Source organism: Chrysoperla carnea, chromosome 5 (genome assembly GCF_905475395.1).
Source record: "Chrysoperla carnea chromosome 5, inChrCarn1.1, whole genome shotgun sequence".
Taxonomy (NCBI): domain Eukaryota; kingdom Metazoa; phylum Arthropoda; class Insecta; order Neuroptera; family Chrysopidae; genus Chrysoperla; species Chrysoperla carnea.
In genome coordinates, this window is record NC_058341.1 from 10,454,936 (window position 1) to 10,471,091 (window position 16,156).

A 16,156-nucleotide genomic window follows, 5' to 3' on the forward strand; every position below is an offset into this window, starting at 1 on the left:
TTCTTGTTTTATTATTTGATAGACTCGATAGCTCTTCACCTGCGATAAATTGGCGATTTAGGATCGACTAAAATCATATACGAAGAGGTTAATTTATTATATCTATATCGTCTGTCCGTCCGTCCGTCTGTGGGCATGATAACTCAAAAACGAATAAAGATATCGAGCAGAATTTTTTACAGCGTGCTCAGGACGTAAAAAGTGAGGCCGAGTTCGTAAATGAGCAACATAGGTCAATTGGGTCTTGACCTAATAGGATCTTGTAAACCGTTAGAGATAGAACAAAAGTTTAAATGTAAAAAATATTTATTATCAAAAAATAAACAACTGTTTGAAACATTTTTTCGTAAACATCACTGTTAACCCGTGAGGGCGCAAATTATTCGTAAATTGAATAGTGTGTATTATATAAATTGTATATGTATGTGCAATGTGATAGGATAATGGATAATCAACACTATTCATGCATGGTATTTCAACAATTAACTCAGTCAATTGTTTGTTTTCACTTATTTTCTATTGAATTTAATGCTCTCTATGAACGTATTTCGAAAAGTAGGTGAGAACGATTGTCTCCTAAGATTTAAACGACCTCCATGTTAAATATCTCCTAAGCATTTAATAATTATTCAATGAGACTGCCATCTCGGTATTTATATCATAACTTATCCCTGCCTAAGCAATTGTGTCGTCTATCTTACCGAGATATGCAATCATTACCGAAAGTAGTGTTCCCTATATTACCGACATTCGAAATCATTATTGTAAGTGCAACAAACGTTACTACAGCTTTGTTGATTCAGTTTCCTTTCACAGTTCGATTGTTATTTCATAAATAATAATAGTTTAAACTGAACTTACCTCACATACAAGGTGTGATACCTTTTTCATCTTTAAAACAAATACATATAGGATGTGTAAATAAAAATCGGTAATATTTTTTTTTTTTAAATACAGATAATTGTTTTTAATTTAGAAATGGATAAAAGAAGAGACAATAATGATATGAATATAAATATATACAAGTTATGATTTTTTTTTTTTTTCTATTTGACATGACATCACATATCACTAATATCTGATCTATAACAGATCAATTGATCAATTAAAAGCAAATAATATGCTCTCAAATAATTATTTAATATATTTATATATATGTATATAAATAACATTGCTAGAATTATATTCAACTCAAAAAATGATTTTTGTTTGTTTGTTTATTTATAACATACGAGTTTTATTCAAAAATTATACGAGAAAAAAATAAATTATTTTGAATATTAAACTACCTGACGAAATTTTGGAAAAATTTGGTATAATTTTCGAATAAAAATAAAAAAAACGGTCTTTCATCATTTAAAAATCTATTTTTTTTTATTTATTACATCATGCAAATTTATTTACAAATTGAGAAATTTTTTTTATATACTTTTTTGGAAAAATAGTTCCATATTACAATTACGTATCTGTTTTTTCATTTTTTTAAATTTTATACAAATTGATAATTGTTTTTTTTTTTTGGTTTCTATATAAAGACATAAAAATGGAAGATTTTTGAAATTTGGAATAGTTAATGTCCACCGTCTGTGAGTGAAAGACTCTCACCGTTTTCTTCTCCATAGGGGAAAATATTTTGGTAAATAAGTCGGGCGATTTTCACACACAAAAAAATGATGGAGCAAAATGGATCAAACTTCAATCCTGCTCATTCCGTTTTTTCTTTTGTTAAAATCACGCGACCTATAAAGGAAAGGGGCAAATTTGTGGATTTTTTAAATTTTCTTTTTAAAAATATTTTACATTTTTTTTTGTATTTCTGGGTGGAATCAATTGATCTATCAATAAAGTTTTTTTTTTTATTAATTTTTTTAAAATAATTTTTATTTTAATAGTTATAATTTACATCTATCGATATGCTTTGATTTTTTTTTCATTAAACCTAAGTTTTTTTTTAATTACTTAAAATAGTAATCAGATAATAATTAATTACAAATTAACAAATGCAAAAACTTAACAAAGTTTATAAAGAGACACAAATGATTTTGGTAATCATATGATGATTTTTTTATTATTTTTTTTTTTACAATTTAATCATTTTTCAAATAAATTAAATTTATATTCTGCATTTTCTTTTTTTTAATTGATATACAAAATTGAGATCTTCTATATTTTATGAACGAAGTGTGTACGGATTAATTAAAAAAAAATCGTTGTGTAAATAAATACTGTTTTTTTTTTTAGTAAAAATTAAATTAAAAATGAAGAAAGTTGCTCAAAATGCCCATTTTTTTTTCAGTTTATGTTTTAATTTAAAACACTAGACTAGACAATATAACTTTTTTTTTTTTTTTAAATTGCGTTTAATTAATTTTTTTTTTAGATTACATTAAAATGTTTACATTTTTTTTTTGTTCTGGAATTCTCTTATATTTTTTAGAATAATGAATTGAACTATTCCGAAGCTAATCTAAATTTTGTAAGCAAAAATTTGTTTTGCCAAAAAAATTATGTACAATGAAAAACGGACAAAAAAAAAATTGCTTTAAAATACTTATTTAATTATTTTTTTAAATAAAAAAAATCAACTTTGACACTTTCACCGCCACACGTCATCACGCACACTCTTGTTTTGTGTGTGGCGAGTAAATTCGCGCGATACTTTTTTTTTAAATTGCATATTTGGCCTTTTTTTGAAAATTTTGTTTATTTTTTTTTTTTTTGGAAAGCACATTCTTTTACGTTTTTGTTAGTTTTAAACAATTAAGCTCATTATCACAATGTGTATATATGTTTTGGCTTTGATTTTTTATTTCTTTTTTGAATCACGATAAGAAAGAGCTTTTTTTCATCGTGAAAATTTCTCTTTTTTTATTCAAATAGAAATAAAGAAACAAAGTTTAAAATTAACGTTTTTTTTTTTGTTTGCTTCACAAAATAGCCAAGTATTTTTATTTTGTTTTTATCTGGTTTTTTTAAATTTTATATAATAATAATCGGTTAATTAATTTTTGGCTATTTATATTAATTTTTTTTTATACATTATATAATTTTTTTTAAATAATTATTAAATTGGTAACAGTCTTTAATATATATTTATATATTTTATTATAATTAATTCGCTATAATACACAAAAAAAATGACAAAAAAAACAAAACAAAAACAATTTGTGTAAAAAAAAGCCATAAAATTTTTGAAAAAAATTTTTCAATGAATTAATTTGGAAAAAATTTCCAAATTAAAATTAAGACAACAAATCTTAAAAAAAAATCCTTAACCGTTAACATTTTACCCGTTTGATTTTTGAATTTAGATTGAATTCCCTGATGAAGATCTATTAATAAATACCGCAACGTCGGACAATCAACATTAGTATGGGGAAAATCACACTTTTTATGTTGTCTTAATTATAATTTATTAATTTTCTCTAAAAATTCATAATTCATTTTATCGCCTATTATTTATTTTTTTTAAATTTAGTTTTACGGCCATTTTGGAAACTACACATAATCTTAAAAAAATAAGTAATTTAATCACAATTATAATTGTAAATCATAATTTACATTAAAAATTAATTAATATTCGATGATTGATTGCACTTTGAACTTAACTAATATAAATAATTAATTATTTAATTATATTTATAAAAAAAAAGGCAACCTTAAAATATAACTTTTTGTATTATTTTTGTGTAAAGTTCATAAATGTACAGGTTGTCCCTTAAATTTTAGTACGTATTTAACAAGAACACTATCACTTGTTTTATGTTGCTATGCAACAAATTTTTTAAAATTTATAAAAGTTTTTGTGAAAAATAAATTAATAGTCCCATCTTTCATCCTCATTTTCTGTTTTTATTGTAACAGGTTCGCTATCCTGTTCAGGTAATTCACTTTGTGTGGGAGGAAGAGATGTAGGAGGAGGACAATCGGTTCTATCATGATTCTCATCATCTTCAGGTTCTTTATTATGGGATGTAATTCTAGGACTTTCATTTTCATGGATACTTTCAGTTTCTTGAGCGTCACTAACACTTGATGCGTCACTTCGATCATCAAAACGGTCCATAACAGGTGTAGGTTCAACACGAACTGTTTCCTCTGAATTTAATCGTCCATAGTCCTCAGTTTGCATCACACAAACACCATTTATTATAACCTCGTTACCCGTTGGTTGAGGTTGCGGTGGTTGAGCGGGTTTATCTTTTGGTTCTTCTTGCCAGTCAGGTTTTACCCATTGTGGTGCAGCCGGTTTCCTTCGAGACGATCTCGGTGTGTTTCCGACTTGAGGTATTGGCAATTCTTTTGGTTCAGGTTTAACATCACCATGTAAACTACCGCCAGAAATATTTGATACTTCTGAGCCGACATTACTTTCACAGTCCTCGTCATCGTATTCACCAGATGGTTCACGTTTTAACGAAGTCATTGATAAATCTAATCCACTCATTTCTTCTTTGACAGCATTATTTAACGCCGATAGATCAACATCACCGGTGGGCAATAATCCTCGACTAATTAATGCTGCTAAGTTTGTATTAGTGGCGAAATATGGTGGATATGGTAAGGGTACCGCACCTAATCCAATACGTTCTTTTTGCAATTCTAATAATCTTTGGTTTAATAACAGTCTAAATTGTACTGGATCAAATGGTGGTTGATTACCAGACTGGTCACGCACGGGAATATCATTTGGTACACCATGCGGACTTTGTTGTTTTAATCGCATTCGGTGATTGTGGAACCAATTTGTAATTGTTCTACTTGATAAATTTAATTCGGCTGCTAAAAATTCTATGGTAGCTACATTTGGATATGGATCTAAATGGAAGGCTAAACGTAATGCTTCTTTCTGCTCCTCGGAGAAGAGTACACGTTGTTTTTTAGCTGATGGTGGGCCTGGCCCTGGTCCCGGTGAATTTGAATGATAGAATTCAGATGTATCATTTGATGATGTATCTGAACTATTATCATGAGCGCCTGGTCCTGTTGATCTTCGTCTTTTATTAGCTTCTCGTCGTTCATTCTTTAATGCTTGTAATCGGTCGATATTGTGAGCATCACTTAACCATAACTGCATTCGGATGAATGGTTCTCGACCTTTTATGCTTAACATATGCCACGGTTTTGGTTTTGACAATAATTCACTCACTGAACCCTGAGATAAACCAAGAACAGCTTCACCAAAAATCTGTAAAATAAAATAGTCAACTGTAAGCAACAAGCTAAGTTTAAAAAGTGTGGAGGAAATAGGAGATTGGAAGGGTCAGTGCCGTATTAGCCCATGCTAGAGCCCCTAGACAATGCTATTCTCCGGGGTCCCCGGGGATGTTTCACTTTTGACCTTCCCCGGACCACAGTCACTGGGAAGGATTGATTAGTTAGAGGATAGAAATTAAATTTTGAATAATAAATACAAATACATACCTTTTGGCCAATATTGTTGGCAAGTAAAGCTTCCTTAATTTTCGTTGTGATTGTCTGAGTGTCTAAATCTTGTGTAAGAGCTGCCATTTCGTATACACTCGGTGAAATATGTTGATGTAACGATCGCATATGTGAACTTTGTTGTTGTCCCATTGGCGAATGTTGAATCGGATGTGGACTTTGACTTTTCTTCAATTGTTCAGGATTTTGTAAATTGATTGGATGATGTGGTGGTATACCCGGTGGAGTTAACATCATCGGTGGTGGAGGAGGTTGTACCATATTTGGTTGACTTGTTGGGGGTCCTAGTTGTAACGATGGAGGTAATAATGCTGAATGATTCTCTTGCTGGATTTTATTTAAAAGTCCAGCTGCTTCAGACATCATTTTTGGTGCTTGTGGTGGCATTGGTGGTTTGGTCATTGATGTACAAGGACTTCCACCATATCCTCCAGTTCGCATTAATTTTTCTGGGGCGATTTTATATTGACTTGCTACTAATTTATGTACAGCATTATCATCTTCTAAGAACATTTTCATTCGAATAAAAGGTTCTCGTCCTTTTTGTGTCAACATGTGCCATGGTTTTGGACGGGCTAATAAATCACTAACCGATCCTTGTGATAAACCAAGTACGGATTCACCGAATAAACGTTGACTTATCGAATATTGACTAAGTTGTTCTTTAACTTTCTTTACAATATCTTCGGTATTTAAATTATTGAAGAGATCAAATTGTTGTTGGGTAATTGGAGGTAGAACTGCTTTAAGTGGTCGTTGAGATGGACTATGATGTGATTGCGTTGGAGGTTGTGAAATTAATGAATTTGTAATAGATGCCATTCGCTGTAAAGGACTAGCCGCAGCGGCACCAGAAAATTCATCTGTCGGTGTCATCGCCGGTGGTAAAATACTATTTCCAAGTGGACTTGGTGCTGATGAATTTGTATTTGATTGTACAACACCAGGTTCAATTTTTGGTCGTACCAAACTAAATGCACTACCACTATGGCGACTTGTAGGATCCTGTGAATCCTCTTTTTGCATCATTTCTTTTTGTTGTTGTGATTCCATTAATTCCGGTGTACCATTGGCAATTTTTGAACTTTTTTCTTTGGGTAAGGATAAATCTTGGGCACCATTTAAATGATTCTGTTGAGCTAAGACTTGTTGTTGAAGTGCAAGTAGTCCTGGTAAATTTGGTACAGCTCCAGGTGCTCCAGGTGGACATTGATTTAATTTGGCTAATTCACGATGATATGCCTCCATTGCGATACGCATTTCTTCTTGATTACGATCCATTGTGACACCACCACTAAACAAATGTGGAAAAAAGAGACTGTATGTTAGTTTAAGTTATGCTGTTCTCAATAAAAATTGTGGATTCAAATTTGATTTTAACAGGACAGTTAATTAATTTTTTGGATTTATCTAATTTTCAATCAACTGTTCTATTAGAAATTAAAAAAAATTCTACTTACTTCGTGAATGGCTCTCTTGTATTACGCATATCTTCCATACGTCGACCCATTAATTTCGCTAATTCCTCCTGGTATATTCGTAACACCTTCTCTTGTGGAATATCATCATTTTCGTATTTCTTCAATTTTCGATTTTGTGATGATTCCTTTGAGAAAGGACTTGGACATTGACCATGAGATGGTGATTTTGAATCGTCATTACTGTGCGTATCCTCGACTTTCATGAGATGACTCGCTTCATTTAAAATATGTGCTATCCGCTCCTCATTCATATCAGATGATTCCCGACCACCATACGTTGGCATTCCAGTATCTTTGCCTGGAACACAAACTAAAATTATATTTTCATCTTAGAAATATATTCAAACAGAATTGATTTATACATATTAAAAGAGGGCAATGGGTTGGGGGACTACTATTTGGGGGTGTTTTCATGGGGGAGGCATATTTTTATGAGGGAAAAAAAACAAATCAAATATTATAAAGAAATAAAAATATATAAAAACGAGAATTTAACGGTATTTTTACACATGCAATCTCAATAAGAAGCAACCAGGCAATGGGTAGTTGGATACTGTCACGCGATTAATAAATTATATACCGAACTCTAATACACAAGTGATTTTTGTGTAAAATTATTTTTATTGAAGAAAATAATCTCCAATTATTAGAAGAAAAAAAATTGATTTGTTTTTTTTGTTGTTGTAAACGCAGGGACGTAGCCAGAGTAATATATTCATTATTAAATTTGAATTTAGAATTTAACTTTAAAAATTTTAAGTTTCAGTATTATTTAAATTGATCTTGAAGTAATAAGATCAAGTGAAATAATAATAACAGGAGGGATAGTTGTGAGGGGAGGTCTCCTCAATACTCATCTTTAGCTACGTGCCTGAATAAACACATATAAAAATATATTTTTATTTTACTAATTAACCGGAAATTATAACATCACCGTAATGATGGTAACATTATTATTATTATTGGAAAAAAATTTTAGTTGTTCTTGGAGACATACATTTTTTTTGTTGATTTATTTATTTGGACTGTAATTTAATCAATATACTAAAAAAATTTATAAATCGATTTGACTAGGGTTCCCTTGTCTTTTTGTTCAAGACAGTTTTTTACATGTTATAATTTCTGGTACTTCGAGCCGGATAAACTTTCTTTTTTTGTTCATTGGGTTTTGTGTTCTACTTTCAAGGACAGATTTATTCACAATAAACTTACAATTTAAAAAAAAATCTTTTTCGAAATAACAATAAATAATAATTCGAATTATAAAACTATTACACTCAGAAAAATACACATTACGTGATTGTAATTATTGATTGGTTGATATACGAAATAAAGGGTTATAAAAAAAGAGCAATTGAAATTCGTTATGATTTGTAAGTGATCGTTAACATTAAAAAAACATTTTCGAAACAAGAGAAATTAATACAAACGAAAAAAAGTGTAATATTATTTTTCCACTCTACATAAATAATAATAATAAAAACAGAAAACCAATAATACTTTTATGCAAATGAAATTGTCTTGATTGGAATATATAAAAACTGATGTCATTTTTTCCTGCTAATTCCAGACAGAGATTGCCACTTTTTATTACAAACATCTGGTGGTATGTTATGGTTTTTTTTTTTTGTTGTTGTGTAGTATTTGAATAATAAATATTTTAAAAAAATTGATTTAATATTTCTATTAAATATTTTATGGGATTTTATTGGGAAACATTTGTGTTAAAACTTTTAATTATTTATACAGTATAGGCAATATGTACTACATGAAAGTATGAATATATGCATATATTTTATGAATATATGTATACAGGGTGGAATAATTTTATTAAAGAAATTTAGTTAATTTAAAAACCGTTACTCTAAGAATCTCAAGTTTTATAATAAATAGTAAAATAATTATTTATTATTTGTCAAAACAATGGGTATACTTATCTATGAATTGAGATCACATGAACAAATAAATAAAAAAATGTCCACTTCTCTATAGTAAGTAAGTTCTTATAAATATCGTTTTTCTATATAATTTTCTTCACTGATTATTACCTATTAGCCAGTTTTATTATTGTTTTTTTTTTGTTCTTTTACAAAATGATATATCTTTGCTACCTATTTTGTAGGAAAAAAAAGGTTTTGTGTTGTTGTGTTTTGCACACATGCGATCTTTTTTATAATAGAAGTAAAAAATACAAATGACATCCTCTCTCTCTTCGAGTTACAATAATTCCTATTGTCGAGTTGAAGAAAAAAAAATTGTTGCTTATTTATTGTGGGTATTTATTTTTTGGTGAATATACACAATTGGTCAATTTTATATTGTAAATTATACTGTGTATTTCAAAAGTATGAAGTATTTCTTAATAATCTTAGTATTCTGAAGCGTTTTAATCTATTAAATTTGCAAGTTCTGTATGAAATAATTGACCAATCAAACTGTGAGATACAACATACAAATCTTATATATCCATTTCTAATAAATCATCTATATTATTTATTTGAACTTTTGGTCCTTCGAGCCGGATATATATTTTATTTTTATACAAAAAGATAATTTTACTTTAAGAAATTCTTCAAGAGCAAGTTTTCTTATTCTCAATTTGTTTTTCTTGCGACATTAGTAAGAAGAGTACATTTTGTATTTATCTTTCAGACTTAGAGGACTTTGAATATTATTTCTGGATTCTATTCATCATATTTTTGAAAGTCATTGTATTTCATAAAATGAACATCATCGTTAAACATGCTACTTATTTACTACACATAATATTTGAAGTAAATAACATTATTTCAATATAAAAATATGTATTTTATTATAAGTAAAAAAAAAACATAACATTTGAATGGGTAATTATTAACTGATTTTTATAACATTTTTCATGGGAACTTAACGACCTCCTCCCATCAATAATAGAACAAAAAAAACAAAACATATTACTTTATATATACATTACACATTGAAAGTAAAGTGGATTTCATTCTTGCAATATTATTAACTCACTGACAGTTCAAGCAAAACCTATCAGCCCTAGGTCCTATCCATATTCTCTCAAGGTTATCGAGTAATTTGACTTGTTATAATATTTATTTGTTGAATAGCTAAAAACCCACCCTCTCATCATCAACAGACATAGCGAAAGTTTTAAGTTGGTTTGTATGTAATAACAATCACATACTATCCCTACACTTGACCCCCGTTCATATTGTATAATATAACTAACGGTCATTTACTTATCATTCTATCCTTCAAAGCGTCTGGAGTGTTCTACAATGTAACAATAATTGTTATTTCGTTATTCAAAGTTTTCATAATTTAGTTAATTGAAAGTTATTCTTGATACTACGCGCGTAAAATAATTTAAAGCAAGCGTGATACAAACAATTTGCAATTAATTTGTATAAAATAATTTTTGGTCCTTTGAGCCGAATAAACTTTTCTGTTTTTGTCAATTAACAAAATGAGGATTGTATTTTAAAGTAAAAAAAGATTAAATTCGGCTCGAAGGACCAAAAATAATCATTTAGATTCACTACGCTAATAAGCATTGAAGTATGGCGCTAGCTTGGTCTACTGACGTTGTACGTATAATGAAGTAAAGCTATACTCCAAGAATGGTTCATTTCGTGATTATAACGAATATTTTGAATTCAACCACTTTGTTTTTAATTGCAAATAAAAATGCTTACATCACGTGTCGCTCAAGCTAATTGTTTTATATTAGTTGTATATGCTTAGCTATTATAAAGTCTACTTAATATAATTCACTAGACATGTATATTTGAACAATAAAACAATAGTTAATTAGCTTAACTTGCTCGGGTTTTTGGTGAACCTATCAAATAAATCTTGATATAACTCAATGACAGTACGGAATTTTTATTTAAAAAAAAATATAATCTCACGGTTCGATTAATTAATTAAAAATTATGTGGAAAAAAAAAGAGTGTAATAAAATTAATTAACTTCATACTAAATTGATTTTTCATAAACTTATAAAATATGTATTTTATAAGTCTATGAATACATTATAGATCATTTCATGAGAGATGTTTGTTAGTGTGTAAGAAATAAAAAAGAGTAGATAGCAAAAAGAGAGCGTTAAAAATAAATTAAAAAAAACTAATTTTTGATGCATGGTTTTTTGTAAATTGTAAGTTTGTTGTGAATCTTGTAAGGCGGAGCTTTTGAAAAATAATGGAAAAGAGTACTCACCTTTTTTTGGTATTAATGATTTGAGTAACATGACTGCATTCTCATCACAGGCCCATGCATGCATTTTTCGATAACTATCACGTCCTTTTTCCGTTAGTTTATCCCATGGTTTTGGTTTCGATAATAATTCTGAAACGGTGCCTTGTGATAAACCCAACACATATTTGGCAAATAATCGTTGACCGATATTGTGTATTGATAAAAGTTCTCGCACCCGTCGAGCAATTGTTAATGTATCTAAATTTTGTGTAGCATATTTATCCATGTTATATCGTAACATTTCTTGTAAACGAGCTTCCATTGGATCACCTTTTGGTATTAAACTTTCACCTAACCGTCCGACCATTGCACCTGGTGGCATTGCACCCATATCATCAGCAAAACGAAATGTTCGATGTTCCTCAAAACGATATGGACTTTTTAACGAATTCACATCTTCACTATTACGTAAGAAATTACACATGGCTGCCGCATTTAATGCACTTAAATTATTGTTACTTAAATGATGGTTGTTATTATCTTCAGGTTCACTTTTGTTTTCTGTAGGTGAGGCCCTTGCTCCTGATGAGATTGAATCTGTAGGGACTGGAGTGCTTGCAGTACTTTTCTCTGAATCAGGTGGTGCACAAATAATTGGCGTTGATGCTTTAATTGGGGTATCTAATTGTTGAGGGGCAGGTGATGGAGTGGGCGCTGGTGGTTGTCGCGTTAATTGTTGTAATTCATTGTTACAATTTGTGTTAAGATGATTTGCAGCTAATAATTGTTGTTGTGAATTTGTTAACATTGGTGGTAATGGTCGTTCTAAAGTACGCCGCCAATTTGCAACAATTTCTTCACCCAAAAATGAACCAAATTGTTCAACATTTTGTAATGGCGGAGGTAGGAGAGAGGTAGGTGTTGTTGATTGATTATTATTGTTACTGGTTGAATTGTTGTTGTTTTCATTTGTTGTATTATTATTGTTGTTAATTACTAAATTGTTAGGATGTTCCTGATGGTGTTGACTTTCGGGAGTCTGACTTGGTTGTGGTGTTTGTACTCCTGGATTCAAACAAAAATGAACAAATTTATTAGCAAAATATTATTTATAATAATAAAGTTAAAAAAAATTTTGGTTACCACAACACAACAACGGGAACTTTTTTGGAAGGATTTAAGGATATTTATGAAAAAGGAAAACTTCCGATAAATTTACCATTATATATCGTCACCCATATAGTTGATGTCACAATTTTTTTTATATAAAACTTGGCTATAAAAGAAATAAATTTAAAAAAAAATTAAATAAAAGAAAATAAAAAATAAAAAAAACTAATTTGTTTACGATTTTTAATTAGCGCTAATAAAGCAATTATTGCGTTCTAAAAAATATTAAAATTCATGCTTGTAAGAAAGTTTTGTAAAAGTATTAAAATTAAAAGCTTCTTGTTAAAATGGTTTTGTTTAAATTAAAATGCAATGATCATACGAAAGCTTAAAATAAATAAATTAAACTAAAAAAATAAAGCTTAATTATTTTTAAATGATTCCAGACTCAATTTGAACGTAAAAGGGGCATATTTGCAAAGAGTTATGAGCGAGATTATTCTGGTAAGATCACATTTCGATGCGTTAAGAATTTCCGTTAAGTGTGACCGAGTTTATTTCATTTTTTACCCAAAGCTTATCTTCTCATTATATTCTTCAAAGAAGTCAATTTAGTACGTAAACTTTCTAATTATTTTCGCAATAAAACAACAAATTGATATAGATATCCCCAAAAATGGTATTTAATCGAGGTCGCTCCAATTAAACAACTACTCGAGGACAATTACCTAAATAATATTCTTGTTTTTTACTTAAGTGATTTATGTTCTTCCATCATATTAAAAATATAATTTTTTATTGTTATAATAATAATTATTATATTTTTTTTTTATAAATAATAAAGATTGAATTTATTGATAAATATTTGGAAATTATAACTTCCTTGTGTAAAAATGTATTTTATACACAAAGATATCCAGATAGACTACAATGATTTTTATTATATGATTTTAAAACTGTATAAATTGCGTACAAATTTTGAGCTTAATTCGTTTTCCCTACAATTGCTTTGCTGAATTGAATTTTTTATTTTATATTTCAAAAAAGATTGGTTTTTCGCCAGTATGAATTATTGTACAAGTTTTACTGTAATTATGATGTGAATATGTCTATCTGGGTACTTAATATAGACATAAAATAATAATATTATTATTTTAATATTTCTTTTTATTTGAGTAATAAATAAATTTATTAACAATTTGATGAACTTCGATGATTTTAATCATATTTTTGTTTTAAGTATTTCTTAAAAAGACCTACTTATTACTTAGTTACGATGTTTTCTACAAAATAATTACATTACTTTTTTATTTTTATTAATATTAAAATTTCTTAAATAACCTTAAAATTGAAATTACAGAAATAGTTAATAAATTATTTGAAAATTAAATCAAATATATATATTTTTAATTTGTCTGTATATGTATATTAAGACACAGACATGTTTTATTAATTAAAATTGCAATTAATTATTCAATTTAAAAATAAATAATAAAAAAAATATTGTTTAAATTTAATTGATGACATTAAGAGATTAAAATGTAAAATATTTTTGTTGTTGTTAAGTATACATTGATTTCATCGAAATAATTGTTATTTAAGCTCTAGGGTTCCCCGGGTATCGAACCTAGGACCTCTCATAAGATCAATTATGGTTATTCGATTAATTCTCATTAGATTTCTCTCTTATTTGTTGTTGTTAAAGCAAGTGAACAATGATTTTATCTATCAGAAGCCAGATTAAATAAATATAATTAATAAATTCTAAGAATTTTACGTAAAAATTGAATAAAATATGTATCATATTTTCTTTTAAATAAAATATACCGTATGATTTATGTAAAATACGCCATATTTTTAATATAAAACAATTCAACCTACATTAATTCTTTAAAAAATATGATAATAATTATAATTATATTTAAATTTCTTATTACTCCGTTTGTATAATTTTTTTTTGTGTTGTATTTTTTTTTTTACGTAATTGTGTCAACTGAGTTGATTCTATTTGAAAAGATAAATCATTGAAATCAAGTCATTTATATATTATTATTGTTATTATTAAAAAAAAAGAACTTATTATTTTAGTTTGAATGAAAAATGAGAAAATAATTATTATTTTAAACCAATTATTGCACAAGTTATGGGAATTAAAAAATGTATTGTTTATAATTTTGCAAAAAAACGACAAGATATGAAATAAATTAAGACAATAAGAACATTATTTTATTATTATTAAAATCGGTTTTTAAACTACGTCAATTTTTAATGATAATCGGTTTACGAAATATTAATTTTTTGAATATTTTTGTGAATTTTTAATAAAATAAAATCCATTTCTTGTCAAATAGTTGAGACATAAACCTTCCCATAGTAACGGAAGGAACTTTTCCCGTTTTATCAGATTAACTGGTTCATGAATACGGTTAAAGATCCGATATTTTTATAAATATTTTTTTCATGTCAAAGAAGGTGGAATTAATTGTTTAGCATTAAAAGATTTAAAATATCCTTGTAAAAAAATTAAATTAAAATGATTAAAAATTAATATATGCAATTTTTTGAAATTAAATCATTATTAAATTAAATTTCATAAAATAATTAAAAAAAATTATGAAATATTAAAAAAAAAATAGTAATATATATTATATCCGTATAAACCACACAAAAATTAAAACTATAACAAATTAATTTCCTAAATTGCTTTTATAAAAATTACATGAATTAATAACCGAAAATGACGACATTTTAATGTACATAGGTATACACAAATTTCAATAATGTCGGTAATATAGTACTCATCCAAAAATTGTGCAAAAATATTATATATTTTTAAATATCATTAAGATTACATATTTTATTAAAATATAGGCCATTAAATAATTTGAAAGTTTGACAACATATATATGTTATTTTATAAAAATATGAAAAATTATATATTTTTGTTGAAAACAATAGAACGATGCATTTATTTCTCACAAACGATTGCTGCCATCATTGGAGAAAGTGTTTCTTTGTATCTGCTTTGTATAACTTTATGTCAAACATTATTAAAAACATATTTTATTATTTGAAACATATTAATCAGATCATGAAACGAAGTTAATATTTATTAAACTACGCATTTATAATTAATTAAAAAAAAAATTGATACTTTAAATATCTCATGAAATTGGAATCAAAATTTGAGAGTTTATATTTAATTAAGAAAATTGTATTTTTAAATTATGATTATTTATCCTTAAAAAAAAAATAAAATTATATTATTTAAAATTTATAACATTTCAAAATAATTATATTTTTATGTAAATATTAAAAAATCTTTTTTTAATATTAAAAGTATTTATAAAATGTTGCGTCACCATTATAATTTATTATAATAATTAGAATATTATCATTGTGTAATTAAATAGAAATATATAGAACAATGATTATTATTTATTCCGTAGAATTTTTCAATATTAATTTTTCGAAATAAATAATATCATAAATGTATTAAAAAAAAAATTACAGTCACCATTTTTTTTTACCTAAGTAGCTCATTTAAACTGATTCATTTAAAATTATCAAATTATTGTAAATAATAAAGATAAATAATCATTAAATTTATGGGAAAATTTTCTTTTGTTCTTTTTTTTGTTTGTGCTAAACAATTAATTACGTAAATTTTATTTTTATATTAAAATTAAATCGAACTTAATTCTAAAGATTGATTTTTATTTAACCGAAAATAAATTAAATAAATTAATTATAATTTGTTCATTATTTCTTTATAACTGTAATATTTCCAGAGTTTTTCCACTCACATATAGGCAATGTCTTTTAAAACGTTATTAAGTCGATTTTCCAATCATTAAAACTATCTTTCATAATTGTTGAAAAAAAATAAAAGTAAAAAAAAAAAACTGCAATAATAATTAATTATCAAT

At 27.0% G+C, this 16,156-nt stretch overlaps 1 protein-coding gene across 6 annotated transcripts in view; it reads right to left on the reverse strand.

Annotated features, from left to right (window-relative positions):
• Positions 1–3,671: 3,671 nt before the first annotated feature.
• The window catches only part of LOC123299774 (homeobox protein cut), a 124,433-nt gene continuing 111,948 nt past the window's right edge, over positions 3,672–16,156 (reverse strand). For 2 of the 6 annotated variants that reach the window (XM_044882114.1, XM_044882112.1), the window contains 4 exons: positions 11,139–12,182; positions 6,906–7,236; positions 5,425–6,763; positions 3,672–5,188 (listed from right to left, as the gene is read on the reverse strand). In XM_044882114.1, coding sequence (XP_044738049.1) covers positions 3,818–5,188; positions 5,425–6,763; positions 6,906–7,236; positions 11,139–12,182 — 4,085 coding nt within the window. In that variant the 3' untranslated portion in view covers positions 3,672–3,817. The remainder of the gene's footprint in view (positions 5,189–5,424; positions 6,764–6,905; positions 7,237–11,138; positions 12,183–16,156) is intronic. The other 4 variants (XM_044882115.1, XM_044882113.1, XM_044882117.1 and 1 more) reach the window with 4 other exon arrangements.